At 44.4% G+C, this 14771-nt stretch overlaps 1 protein-coding gene, 1 long non-coding RNA gene and 1 pseudogene across 5 annotated transcripts in view; 2 read left to right on the top strand and 1 right to left on the bottom strand.

The window, feature by feature from the left end:
- Positions 1–14771, top strand: part of LYPLA1 (lysophospholipase 1) — a 43588-nt gene that overhangs the window by 797 nt on the left and 28020 nt on the right. The window contains exons 1-2 of one of the 4 annotated variants that reach the window (XM_053558563.1): positions 10284–10536; positions 11285–11316. In XM_053558563.1, the coding sequence (XP_053414538.1) occupies positions 10468–10536; positions 11285–11316 (101 nt within the window). In that variant the 5' untranslated portion in view covers positions 10284–10467. Of the gene's footprint in view, positions 1–10283; positions 10537–11284; positions 11317–14771 lie in introns of those variants that run through there. The other 3 variants (XM_053558564.1, XM_053558565.1, XM_053558566.1) reach the window with 3 other exon arrangements.
- LOC128564101 (uncharacterized) lies at positions 1122–1221 on the top strand (annotated as a pseudogene).
- On the bottom strand, positions 7227–10186 carry LOC128563257 (uncharacterized). The gene is made up of 3 exons (XR_008373769.1): positions 10051–10186; positions 8805–8921; positions 7227–8079 (listed from the first exon to the last, which is right to left on the bottom strand). It is a non-coding gene; the product is annotated as an uncharacterized LOC128563257 (long non-coding RNA).

Genomic DNA, 14771 nt, shown 5'->3' with positions numbered 1-14771 from the left:
GCTTAAGCCCAGGAGTTGGAGGTTTGCTGTGAGTTGTGTGATGCCATGGCACTCTACCGAGGGCGATAAAGTGAGACTCTGTCTCTACAAAAAAAAAAAAAAAATATATATATATATATATATAGAACATTGTTTTTAAACACCCCCCCTCTGTCCCAAATATCAACTTCACTATTTTTGTCTTGGGGTTAATGTAGAAGAGACTTCCTTTTAATAATCTTGTGATATTTCACTGTTTTGCTAGGGAGTTCTTGGTAGTTCTTACTAGTAATCGCAGATAGTGAAGATGAGACAAGTTTTGAAGGTCTCCAAACTTTAAGGACACCTTCTTGAAGTTACTTTAAATGAAGTGTAAGATAATGATCTAAAGAAAAAGTTGTCAGTTTTTTTCTTTAAGCAATATATATGAGCAAGACAAAGAATCTGTTAGGAATATGTATAGATGAAATCAAATGTGATCTTGCTCCTAAGTTGTTTGAAATCTAGTAGTAATACAGGACAAGTGACATCCCAGCCAGCTCATGGAGCTGGGGGGCGCGGACCTGCTGCCCCTACCTTGGTGATGTTGGTGCAGTGGCAGCCGGCAGCAGAACCAGTGGGCTGGAGGGTCTGCAGGGGGTCCCCATTTCCTAGGCCTAGGAATGAAAGGGATTTGTAGCCATTCATTTGCGACCCAGACATGTTGCTCCAGACATGTCCCAGACAGCTAAATGTAACTACCAAGCCCTGCTAAATGTAACTACTGAGGGCCCCTTGCAACTATATATACCCCTACACAAAAGGGCCTACAGACAGACAGACAGGGAGAGAGAGCACTTTTCTCTCTCTGCCAGGAGTTTTGACATTTCTGTATTCTTTTCTGTAAATAAATCCTGTCTTATCACTGATCTGTGGTCTGTAGATTAATTCTTCGAATCACCGAGACCAAGAACCTACTGAAAAGCGAAATTCCGGTATCAGTAGGCATTTCCAAAATTGAATGGTCACAGGCACAGTGACTCACACTTGTAATCCCATCACTATGAAAGGCTGGGACAGGAGAATGGCTTGAGACCAGCCTGGGCAACCTAGTGAAACAACCCACATACACACAAAAAATTTTTTTAAGTTAGGTAGGGTATTTGCTTAGGCAGCGCATGTACTAAAATTGGAAAGATACAGAGATTAGCACGGCCCTTGCGTAAGGATGACACGCAAATTCAAGAGGCATTCCATATTTTTTATTTCCTTAGAATATTATAAGCATTTATTTAACTTGTTGCAGTTTGAAGTAAAAAATTTTCTAAATGTATTCTCAACAATAATCATTAAAATGTTTGCAGGGTAAAAAAAAAAGCTATATAGAGTTGGGGGTGCACCTGTTGCCCTAGCTATTAGGAAGGCTAAGGCAGGAAAATTGCTGGAGTTCCAGGTTATAGTGAGCTATGATTGTGCCATTGCACTCCAGCCTGGATGACAGAGCAAGACCTGGTCTCTTAAAAAAAAACAAAAAAAAGTAGGCGGCACCTGTGCCTCAAAGGAGTAGGGTGCTAGCCACATATACTGGAAGTGGTGGGTTCAAACCTGACACCAGCCAAAAACTGCAAAAAAAAAAAAAAGTAGTCCTCTTATTTAGCAAAAAATACAAGAAAAATCTAGATATATAGATATACGAGTTCTATAAAATGATATGAAAGATCCATACTATTTGGAAGTACAAAGTAATTTTCATCTTCTTTTTTTTTGTTTTTGCAGTTTTTGGCCGTGGCTGGGTTTGAACCTGCCACCTCCGGCATATGGGGCTGGCGCCCTACTCCTTTGAGCCACAGGCACCGTCCAATTTTTATCTTTTTATTAAAACTTTTTTTTGCCTTACATTGCTGCTGAAATTTTGTTACAACTTTCATAGGCTTGGGAAGAAAATTGTGAAATATAATTGCGAACCTCCCATAATCCTACAAAAAGATAGTTTTTTTTCTACCTAGAATATTGAAATATTGTTTGCATTAAGTAATGCTTTCTTTTTTTTTTTAGACAGAATCTCACTTTGTCCTCTTCAGTAGAGTGCTGTAGCATCACAGCTCACAGCAACCTCCAGCTCTTGGGCTTAGGCAATTCTCTTGCCTCAGCCTCCTAAGTAGCTGGGACTACAGGTGCCCACCACAACACCTGGCTATTTTTTATTGCTGTTTGGTAGGGGCTGGGTTCGAACTTGCCACCTTCGGTTTATGGGGCCGGCGCCCTAATCACTGGGCCACAGGCACTGCCCTAAGTAATGCATTTCTGATTGTTAATAGCAATGTTTTTTACCATGGGAAAAAACTGTATTGAATAAATAAGACACAGGAAATATAATATGTTGCTTTTCTTGCAATTAGAAGTTGTGTAATAGCCGGGCGTTGTGGCGGGCGCCTGTAGTCCCAGCTACTCGGGAGGCTAAGGCAAGAGAATCGCGGAACCCCAGGAGTTAGAGGTTGCTGTGAGCCGTGTGACGCTACAGCACTCTACCCGAAGGCGGTACAGTGAGACTCTGTCTCTACAAAAAAAAAAAAAAAAAGAAGAAGTTGTGTGAGTTATGTAATGTTACTGGTGGGCATCAATTAATAATAGTGGAAATAATAATGTTTACAGTTAATGTAGGTGATGTTTGTTTATCTCATTTCCAACATGCTGATTAAACATATAAAACTGTCAAAATAATTCCATGAGTTTCATCTATGTTCTAAGAATGTAAATTAAGGATGTGTGGTCCATAAGTCAATAATCCTACCTTAAGTCTGTGAAAGTTTTACATCATTATCCTCATGATCACATAAGTAACATTTATTATACAACCACATGCTTGAAGACCTTAGAAGAAAACATTTATCTCAGAAAAAAATAAAACATTTATCTCAACGATTTAAAGTCCATCTCTACTTAATAATGACTACTGAATCAATACATAAAAAGAATGAAATGAACACTATAAAGATAATACAATTTGAAGTCCCTTGGGAAGGCCTCACACACTCCCAAATACTCTTCCTTCATCTACATCAGGAACTGATAGTCTGTTAATCCTCTGCTCATTATTAAAAAAAATTATCTGGGTAAACAGAATGGGAGTAGGGAACGAAAATCGAAAATAAAAAGCAATAAATTCAGCAGGTAATACAGGGTATGGTGGCTCACTCCTGGAATCTCAGCCTTTTGGGGGGCCAAGGCAGGAGGATCTCTTGAGGCCAGGAGTTAGATTACAATGAGTTATGATGTAGCCCCTGCATGCCAGCGCCAGCCTAAGCAACAGAGAGACCCTGTCTCTAAAAAGGAAAGGAAAGATGGAGGGAGGGAGGAAGGGAGCAAGGAAGAAAGGGCGGGTTATGCCCTAACTCCATCTTGCTAAGGCCTTTCAACACTCCCGCTTTAAGAGAGGAAGCTCAGGGCGGCGCCTGTGGCTCAGTGAGTAGGGCGCCGGCCCCATATGCCGAGGGTGGTGGGTTCAAACCCAGCCCCGGCCAAAAGGGCAGTACAGTGAGACTCTGTCTCTAAAAAAAAAAAAAAAGAGAGGAAGCTCAGGTGAAAGAGTTTAGTAATAGTAATAGTTTTATAGTAAAACTGCAAGCTCCCCCTTGTGAGCATTCCCTTTACCAGGCTCTTGTGAAATTTGGCTTGCATTAAGGACTCCTCCTCCCCTACCTAAAGCCCCTTATAAAAGGTTTCCACCCCTGCTTCTAGGGGGTCAAGAGACTTTGAGGCATAAGCCTGCTCTTGGCCCCGCCAGTCAACAAAGGACCCTTACTTAATTTGGACTCAGTATGCTGGTGTTTCTCTATTCCACTCACTTCAGGTAAAACAGAAGGAAGAGAATTATTAGATAAGATGCTTTGCATGAACCCTAATAATTCCTAATAATAATATACTTCAAAATGAAAAGTATCAACTTAATCATCTGGTTTTGAGCTTAAAAACCAACAAAACGAATCACACAGCCTCCCCATCTCATCTTCCTAAGTGAGACAACACTTGTGTTAAATAGTACTTAATATCTTGGCAGGAATGTGAACAGGAAGAGGACAGGAATTTCAGTTACTAGATTATTACTGAATTTTTACCATGCACCCAAAACAAGGCATTTTTACAATGGGACCAAGGATAGGCTAATTCTGTGATTAGCACATTCAATGCCACACATTTCTCAGGTATGAGCCACCATACCTGGCCAGAAAACAATGTTTTCCTTGGGGCCATAGTGTTTTATTAGGTCAAGATAGATCATGAGACATATGAGTTATACATGCTTCACAAGGCCCCACGCTCAAAACTAGCATAAGTTAAATACAATTCACGTAGCAGTTAATGTACATATATTCATATGTACATAAATATGTGTGTGTGTGTATAATTTTTTTTCCCTTGAAACAGGGCCTGTATTCCCCTGGCTAGAGTACAGTGGCTTCACCAAAGCTTACTGCCACTTCAGACTCCTGAGCTCAAGGGATCCTCCTGTCTCAGCCTCCTGAATAACTGGGACTGTAGACACCCATCACCACACCTGGCTAATATTTCTATTTTTTGTAGAGACAAAATCTCACTATGTTGCATAGGCTGGTCTCAAACTCCTAGCCTCAAATGATCCTCCCGCTTCATCCTACCAAAGTATAGGCATGAACCACCACACTCCAGACCCCAAAATACGTATTTTTTAAAAATACAAAAACTTCATCAATAAACAAAGTGAAAATTTACAACATCTGACGTTCAGTAAAAAACTGCCACTTAGGAAAAGAAACAAGAAAATAAGACCAATGATGAAAAGGAAAAGAAATTGCTCAATTTTAATAGACCCCCAAATTATAGAAGTGATAGAAATAGTGGTCATTATTGTTCAAATAGCCAGACATGGTGGCTCACACCTATAATCCCAGCACTTTGTGAGGTTGAGGTGGATGGATTACTTGAGCTCAGGAGTTCAAAACCAGCCTGAGCAAGGGTGAGATCCTGTCTCTACTAAAAATAGAAAAACTAGCTGCGCCCTGTGGCTCAGAGAGTAGGGCGCCGGCCCCATATGCCGAGGGTGGCGGGTTCAAACCCAGCCCCGGTCAAACTGCAACAACAACAACAAAAAAATAGCCGGGCGTTGTGGCGGGCGCCTGTAGTCCCAGCTACTCGGGAGGCTGAGGCAGGAGAATCGCGGAAGCCCAGGAGTTAGAGGTTGCTGTGAGCCGTGTGACGCCACGGCACTCTACCCGAGGGCGGTACAGTGAGACTCTGTCTCTACAAAAAAAAAAAGAAAAACTAGCTGGGCATGGTGGTATATACGTATACTCCCAGCTACTCGGGAGACTGAGGCAAGAGGATCACTTGAACCCAGGAGTTTCAGGTTGCTGTGAGCTATGATGCCCCTGGCACTCTACCCTGGGTGACAGTGAGACTGTCAAAAAAAAAAAAAAAAAAGAATGTTAAAACAGTATATGTTCAAGAAAGTAGAAACAGGCTCGGCGCCTATGGCTCAAGCGGCTAAGGCGCCAGCCACATATGAGCTGGCGGGTTCAAATCCAGCTTGCCTGCCAAACAACAATGATGGCTGCAACCAAAATAGCCGGGCATTGTGGTGGGTGCCTGTAGTTCCAGCTACTTGGGAGGCGGAGGCAGGAGAATTGCTTGAACCCAGGAGTTAGATGTAGCTGTGAGCTGTGATGCCACAGCACTCTACCCAGGGTGACAGCTTGAGGCTCTGTCTCAAAAAAAAAAAAAAGTAGAATGAGCATTTTAAGGAGAAATATAGGGTGTCCATAAACTTCATATGCAATTTAAAATAGTAAACTATTTAAATGTAAAATCTATTTTACAACAATGTGAATATACTTAACACTACTGAAGTGTGCACTTAAAAATGTTTAAGATGACAAGGTTAATGTTACATGTTTCTATCACAATAAAACACACACACTGGCTGGACACGGTGGCCCAGGCCTATAATCCTAGCATTTGGGAGGATGAGGCAGGAGGATCACTTGAGGCCAGCAGTTCAAAACTAGCCTGAGCAACTTAGCAAGACCCCATCTCTACGAAAAATAAAAAGAGCTAGGCATGGTGGCACACTTGTAATCCCAGCTACTCGGGAAACAGGATTACCAGAGACTGGGCATTTTTTTTTTCTTGAGACTAGTCTCTGTGGTCCAGGATAGAGTGACATGGCCCCAGCTTAGCTCTCGGCACGCTCAAACTCCTGGACTCAAGCAATCCTCCTGCCTGAGCCTCCTAAGTAGCTGGGACTACAGGTGCCCACCACAACAATCGGCTTTTTTTTTTTTGGGAGACGGAGTCTTGCTTTTGCTCAGACTGGTCTCGAACTCCTGACCTCAAGCAATTCACCTGCCTTTTCCTCTGAGCGCTGTAATTACAGGTGTGAGCCACCGAGCCCAGCCTTGAGACTGGGCGTTTGAGGTTGCAGTGAGCCAGGATGACGCTGCTGTACTCTAGCCCAGGCAACAAAGAAAGACTGTCTTAAACACACACACACACACACACACACACACACACACATTTTGTCAATTTAAAAGACAAAAGAATCCACAATAGATATCTAGAGATGTAAATGTCTGAGAAGAAAAGCAATCTGAATAAGATTACCAGCACAAAAGAAAAGAAAAAAAGGATTACCAGCACATTAGACACTGTAGTAAAAAAGAGTAATAAATTTGGAGATAATAAAAATTATCTAAAATGAAATAGGAAAAAGACTGGAAAAGAAGGGTGTAACATCAATGAGCTGACCAAATGACTGAAAAAATTTCAAGAAAAAAGCTGGGCACGCTGGGTCACACCTTGTATGTAATCCTAGTGATACCGAAATTTCATCTTCAGTAGGTTCTTGGTTTCAGTGATTTGAAGAATAAATCCACAGACCACAGATCAGTGGTAAGACAGAATTTATTTACAGAAAAGAATACAAAAACACCAAAGCTCCCAGCAGAGAGAGAAAACCCAAGTCAGGAGAGAAAAGCTCTCTCTATCTCTGCCCCCCCCCCCCCCCCCCCGGGGCCCTTTGTCTAGAGGTCTATATAGTTACATTTAGCAGGGCTCGGGGTTTGGGAGTTACATTTAGCCTGTCTGGGACCCTCTGTGGTCACACACCCTTTAGTGTGTCTGGGACATGTCTGGGACGTGAATGAATGGCTACAATCCCTTTCATGCCCAGGCCTAGGAAATGGGACAACCCCCCCCAGCCCCCACCCCCCCACCTACCCTCCAGCCCGCTGGTTCCTCTGCTCGCTGCCACCGCACCAATGCCGCCAAGGTGGAGGCAGCCGGTCCGTGCCCGCCAGCTCCACAAGCTGGCTGGGATACCACTTGTCCTGTATCACTAGCACTCTAGGGGGCCACAGGAGGATTGCTTGAGCTCTGGAGTCTGAAACCAGCTTGAGCAAGAGCGAGACCACATCTCTACTAAAAACAGGAAAATTAGCTGGGCATGGTGACAGGGACCTGTAGTTCCAGCTACTCTGTAGGCTGAGTCAGGAAGATAGCTTGAGCCCATGTGTTTCTGCACTCTAGCCAAAATGACAGAGTGACATTCTGTCTCAAAAAAAAAAAAAAAAATCGTTTTTCAGGAAATAATGGCTGAAAATTTCCCAAATCTAATGAAAACTATATACCTACATTTCCAAAGAGCTCAATAAACCACAAGCAGGAGAAATTAAAAAAAAAAAAAACCTGGGCAGCGCCTGTGGCTCAGAGGAGTAGGGCACTGGCCCCATATGCCGGAGGTGGTGAGTTCAAACCCAGCCCCAGCCAAAAACTGCAAAAAAAACCTATGCCAAGGCATATGTCTTAATAAATTTGGGCAAACAAATTATCATAAACTAAGTGGTATAAACAACAGACACTTATTTTTCACAGTTATGAAGGCGAGAGGTCCACGATCAGGGTCCAGCACAGACAGGTTCTGGTGAGGGCCCTCTTCCAGGTTGCAGACAGCTGATTTTATGTTGGCAGAAAGAGAGCTAGAGAGCTCTCTGCAGTTCCTTTTATATACGGACACTGATCCCATTCATAAGATCTCCAGTTCCCTAAAGCCTCACTGCCTAATACAGCATGTTGGACAGTAGGATTTCACTGTAAGAATTTGGGAAGGATACAGTACTTTAGTCCATAATGGCACATCATTGTTATATTGCTTAAACTCAGTAATAAAGAAGCCATTTTAGAGGCTGGGCACGGTAACTCATGCCTGTAATCCTAGCACTCTGGGAGGACAAGGTGGGTGAATCACTTGAGCTCAGAAGTTCCAGACCAGCCTGAGCAAGAGCAGGACCCCGTCTCTAAAACTAGCTGGGGTGGGTGCCTGTAGCCCCAGCTACTTGGGAGGCTGAAGCAAGAAGATGGCTTTAATCCAAGAGTTTGAGGTTGCTGTGAGCTATGACGGCACAGCACTCTAGCAGGAGGCAACAGACTGAGACTCTGTCTCAAAAAAAGGGGGGGGCACTCTACCCAGGGTGACAGCTTGAGACTATGTCTCAAAAAAAAAAACAAATATATATATATGGTCTAAACACATCAATTAAGAGGTAGAGATTGTCAGATAGTATGGAAAATCAGGACATATATGTGGAAACTACACAACATATTTCCAAGTAATCTGTAGGTCAAAGAGAAAGATTTTTAAAATATTTTCAATGACATAAAAATGAAAGGATGGCCAAGGGTGGTGGGTCATACCTACAATTTCAGCAATTTGGGAGGCCAAGGATAACTTAAGCCCAGAAGTTCCAGACGAGTCAGGGCAATGTGCTGAGATGCTGTCTCCACAAAAATTTAAAAATTAGTACAGTGGCACACACCTGTAGTCACAGCTAATTGGGAGGCTGAGGCAGGATTGCTTGACCCAGGAGTTTGAGGATGCAATGATCTATGATTACACCATTCTCCAGCCAGGGCAACAGAGAAAGTTTCCATTTCTAAAAAGAAAGAAAAAGTCCAGGCACTGTGGCTCACAACTGTAATCCTAGCACTTTGGGAGGAAAAGGTGGGAGGATGGTTTGTGGCCAGGAGTTCCAGACTGCACTCCAACCTGGGCAACATACAGCCCAAAAAAGAGAAATTTGGATTATTTAAGATCAATAAAATTGATAAACCTCAAGCTGTAGCAAAATATCTTCCCATTAAAACAAACATTGAATCATTGAAAAAAAATTTTTTTTAATTTAAAGTATCTGGCCGTGCTCAGTGCCTTCCACCTGTAATCCTAGCACTCTGGGAGGCCAAGGCAGGTGGATCGTCTGAGTTCAGGAGTTTGAGACCAGCCTGAGCTAGAGTGAAACCCCATCTCTAAAAATAGCCGGTCGTTGTGGCTGGCGCTGGTAGTCCCAGCTATTTGGGAGGCTGAGGCAAGAGGATTGATCGTGCCCACGAGTTTGAGGTTGCTGTGAGCTATGACACCACCGTACGCTACTGAGGGCAACAAAGCTAGACTTCAGTCTCAAAAAAAAAAAAAAAGAGAGAAATTTAAAGTCTCTGGAATTTTTTTTTTTTTTTTTTGGTGGAGTCTCAACTTGTCCCCCTGGGTAGAATGCTGTGAGGTCATAGCTCACAGCAAACTCAAACTCTTGGGCTCAAGCGATCCTCTTGCCTCAGCCTCCTGGGGTAGCTGGGATTAGAGCCGCCCTCCACAACACCAGGGTATTTTTAGGGACGGGGTCTCCAACTCTTGATGTCAGGCAATCCACCTGCCTTGGCCTCCCGGAGTGCTAGGATTACAGGCGTGAGCCCCCGCATCCGGCCTTGAATAAACTATATTTTAAAAGTAGAGCCACCAACGCAGAAAGAAGGCTATCTAGCCTCCTGCTTAAATTGGTAAGTATTGTCTACCAATTTAGGGAAGTTAGATTCTTAGTGACAACTAAACGTTTTCCTTTCCAACTAAAGCTTAAATAAGGGAAATTGACCACAAATCTACACACTGGTTTAGTCCCAAATGGAAATAACAGAAAAGTTCGACTGGCCTCTCCCATTCCAGCCTGACTTTTAGAAAGGAGGAGATCCCAGCCAGAGGAGACAGTGGGATATCTGGGCTGGGAAACAAATGACCTGGGGTCTTCTCACTACAGCGAGATGGGAGCGAAGCGCTCAGCCAGGAGCCAGGGCTCAGCCGCAACCCAGTCCAGCCAATGCGTCCGACGCCGGGGCGGGAAAGAACGCCTGGGGGCCGCTGCACGGAGCAGGCGCCGTCCAGGGGCCGGAGGTGGGGAAAGAAGGTGGAGCGGAGCAGCCTGCGCGGGCGGAAGGCGGAGGGCGGAGGCGGGGCATTGTGACGCGCGGCAGGCGGGGCGGGGCCCGGTCGCGGGTGCGCGCGGAGCCGGCGGAGGGCCTCTCAGCGCCGCGTTGGCGCGCACGCGCCTGAGCGCGCGCCCGGTGGGGCCGGCCGGGACTCGCCGCTCGCACGCCCTTGGGCCGCGGCTGGGCGCCAGTCCTCCCTTCCGTTAACGCTGTCGGCCGAGCCGACGTATGTGCGGCAATATCATGTCTGCTCCGCTACCTGCCATCGTGCCTGCCGCCCGAAAGGCCACTGCTGCGGTGAGTGCCAGAGCCCGGGACTCAGAGGGGCCCACCGGGCCCGCCGCCGGCGACTGCCCCTCGCGCGGAGTGGGCGCTGCAGGCCGGTGGGGACCCGGGCGGAGGGTGCAGGTGGGCGGCGGCGCGGCCCGGCGGCCTCCGCAGTGTGCGGGCCGTGCTGGGGTCGCGAACCCCTTGGCACCCCCGGGGCCTCTGCATTGCGGAGGGAGCGCGTCGCCGGGACCCCCGGCCCAGGTGGGAGGGACGGGCGGTGGCAGCGAGATAGCCTGTGTCTGCCTGGCTGTGGATGGGGGAAATCTCAGTCCGCAGGAAAATCGCTTTATTGCCTTACCCTGCACTCTGGCTCTAAATGAAAGAAGTTTGGAGATTTAGTGTCTTATTTTTAAGGAAACTTGTGTATGAGAACTTAAACTTATTTTTCGCCCCGGAAGCTCCTTTTCGTTATGGAAAAATTCTGCAGGATTTGTGAGACTTCGTGGTTTGACATGAAAGAGACTTTTTCTTGGAATAAAATTTGCACCTTAGGATGCCTAACTGGGACCTCTAAGGGCTAAACCCCACGTTGATTAGGAACTAGAGAGAAGTTGATTCTTGTTTTTGCCATTAAAAAAAGGTCAGTAGAGATTAACCTGCCGAATACAGTGTTGTGTAATTTCTCTTGTAGCTTTCAAAAAGCAAACATAGTGTGTAATAATTATGTGTAGGCTAATTTAGGCGTTGTTTATTAATTTTTCCTCTTCTCTTCTAGGTGATTTTTCTTCATGGATTGGGGGATACCGGGTAGGTTCCATTAGTTTCGGTAATGAAATGGAAACAGGGTCATGGAAATTCTGCTTGTGAAGTCAAAGGTTGAATGTTTGAGTACCTTAAAACTATACTTGAAAAGTAATGTTCTTACTTTTCTAATTTGTGCAGTAATAAGATACATTCTTTTTTTTAAAACTCGAATTTTCTCCCTTATCTTGAATTTATCATTTTTCAACTCCTGTTTCTAGAACATATTAAAATTGCAAATTCCTCATTAAGTTGCTTTGGGTATTGGATACCTGCTATCTGGTGTAATGTTAGTAGAGACAGTCTTCAATTGAGAGCTTTCCAGGGTAGTTAACATTTCAGAACTGGTTGAGGGAAGAATTGGTTGATTTTGATAAGAGAAATAGTAGCAACATAAGGCATTCTTCTTCCCTCAAAAGAAAATCAGTTGAAAGGCCGGAAGGCAACTGAAAGATTTATTTGGAGGCTTGTCAAACACATTCTGTTGTACTATAGATGTGTGGTTTATATTTTACTCAGGCGTTTTTCACATTGAGAGATTTGGGGGATTTTGTTTAATTTGGTGATTACGTTTGAAACAAATATGAATCTTGTTTAAAAATTGCAGAACTGGAAGAAAACTGAAGAGATACATTTTGATTAGGTAGTAGAAAAACCCTAAATTTTCTTAAAAATGAGTCATTGGGCTAGATTATTAGGGTTTGTTTGGTTGGTTGGTTTTTTAAGAGATAGGTTCTGCTTTGCCACCATCACCCAGTCTCAGGCTGGAATGCAGTGGCGCAATCACTGTTCCCTGCAGCCCTCCTGCCTCTGCCTCGGAAGTAGCTGGAACTATAGGTACATGCCACCACAACTGTCTAATTTTTAAAACTTTTAAAACTTTTTAAGAGACAGGCTCTCTCTGTGTATCTCAGGCTAGTTTCAAACTCCTGGCCTTAAGTGATCTTATGTGTACATACCTGTGATGAAGTTTAATGTATTCATTAGGCACAGTAAGAGATTATCAACAATAATAAAAAAGAACAAGTTATAACAATATACTGTAATGAAGCTATGTGAATGTGGTCTCTGTTAACATATTATACTATACTCATCTATTTATGGATGGTGGTCGAATACAGATAACTAAAACCTTGAATAGCCAAACTGAATGGATAAGATACTGTCTTTATTAAGATAACGTTCACATGCCAAAAAATTCTCCCTTTTAAAGTATATCATTCATAGTTTTTAGTATATTCACAAAGTTATGCAATCGTCACCACTATCTTAATCCAGAATATTTTCAACATCTCAAAAAGAAACCTCACATCTATTAGCAGACTATTCATTCCCTTCCCTGGTGACCACTAATCTCTATTTCTGTGGATTTACTTATTCTGGATATTTCATGCAAATGTAATCAGACAATATTTGCTATTTTGCATCTGACCTTTTTTCCTTAACAATGTTTTTCAGGCTCATCTCATGTTGTAATATTTATCATTATTGCTTTCTTTTTATTGCCAAATTATAATCTACTTTTTTTTTTTTTTTTGAGACAGTCATACTTTGTCACTCTTGGTAGAGTACCCTGGTGTCATAGCTCATGGCAACTTCAAACTCTTGGGCTTACGTGATTCTCTTGCCTCAACCTCCCAAGTAGCTGAGACCACAGGCACCTGCCACAACGCCTGGCTATTTTTAGAGATGGGGTCTCGCTTTTGCTCAGGCTGATCTTGAACTCCTTTTGTGGCTTATTTTATTTATTTATTTATTTTTTGCAGCTTTTGGCTGGGGCTGGGTTTGAACTCACCACCCCGGTATATGGGGCCGCTGCCTACTCCTTTGAGACACAGGCACCGCCCTTGATCTTGAACTCCTGAGCTCAAGCAATCCACCTACCTCAGCCTCCCAGAGTGCTAGAATTACAAGCATGACCCACCATGCCCAGCAATAATCCACATTTTTATCTAGGTTTGTACCTGTAATTTCAGCTACTTGGGTGGTTTAGGTGGGAGGATCTCTTGAGCCCAGGGTTTTAAGTCTAGCCAGGGCAACATAATGATACCTGATCCCTTTAAAAAGTTCACATATAAAAAAATTCATTCATCAATTGATAAACATTTGGGTTATTAACATGTTTTGACTATTATAAATAATGCTACTCTGTACATTTATATATAAGATTTTTGCATGTGTTTTTAGTTCCCTAGGGAATATAGCTAGGAATGGAATTGCCGAGTTTATGGTAACTCTATGTTTAATCCTTTCAAGATATCCCAGATGGTTTTTTTATAGTGGCTGCACCATTTTACGTTTCTACCAGCAGTAGGTGAGGGTTCCGATTTCTCCCTGTCATTAATACTTGTTCTGTTCTTTTTTATGATAGCTGTACACTAGTGTGTGAAGTGGTGTCTCACTGTGGTTTTGAGTTGCATTTCCTAATGGCTAATGATGTTGAGCATCTTCTCATATGCCATTTGTATATTTTATTTGGAAAAACGTCTATGCAAATCCTTTCCTATTAAAAAAAATCAAGTTGGGGGGCGGCGCCTGTGGCTCAGTGAGTAGGGCGCCGGCCCCATATGCCGAGGGTGGCGGGTTCAAACCTGGCCCCGGCCAAACTGCAACAAAAAAATAGCCGGGTGTTGTGGCGGGCGCCTGTAGTCCCAGCTACTCGGGAGGCTGAGGCAAGAGAATCGCGTAAGCCTGAGAGTTAGAGGTTGCTGTGAGCCGTGTGACGCCACGGCACTCTGCCGGAGGGCGGTACAGTGAGACTCTGTCTCTACAAAAAAAAAAAAAAAAAAAAAATCAAGTTGGGCAGCGCCTGTGGCTCAGTGAGTAGGGCGCCGGCCCCATATGCCGAGGGTGGTGGGTTCAAACCCAGCCCCGGCCAAACTGCAACAAAAAAATAGCTGGGTGTTGTGGCGGGCGCCTGTAGTCCCAGCTACCCGGGAGGCTGAGGCAAGAGAATCGCTTAAGCCCAGGAGTTGGAGGTTGCTGTGAGCTGTGTGAGGCCACGGCACTCTACAGAAGGCCATAAAGTGAGACTCTGTCTCTACAAAAAAAAAAAAATAGCCGGGCGTTGTGGCGGGCGCCTGTAGTCCCAGCTACTCCGGAGGCTGAGGCAAGAGAATCGCTTAAGCCCAGGAGCTGGAGGTTGCTGTGAGCTGTGTGATGCCACGGCACTCTTCTGAGGGCCATAAAGTGAGACTCTGTCTCTACAAAAAAAAAAAAAATCAAGTTGTCGGGAGGCGCCTGTGGCTCAGTCGGTAAGGCGCCAGCCCCATATACCGAGGGTTGCGGGTTCAAACCCAGCCCCAGCCAAACTGCAACCAAAAAATAGCCGGGTGTTGTGGCGGGCGCCTGTAGTCCCAGCTACTCGGGAGGCTGAGGCAAGAGAATCGCTTAAGCCCAGGAGTTGGAGGTTGCTGCGAGCTGTGTGAGGCCACGGCACTCTACAGAGGGCCATAAAGTGA

This window comes from Nycticebus coucang, chromosome 13, assembly GCF_027406575.1.
Source record: "Nycticebus coucang isolate mNycCou1 chromosome 13, mNycCou1.pri, whole genome shotgun sequence".
Taxonomy (NCBI): domain Eukaryota; kingdom Metazoa; phylum Chordata; class Mammalia; order Primates; family Lorisidae; genus Nycticebus; species Nycticebus coucang.
Note: the sequence above shows the minus strand (reverse complement) of the source record. Positions and strands in the feature narration are given on the sequence as shown.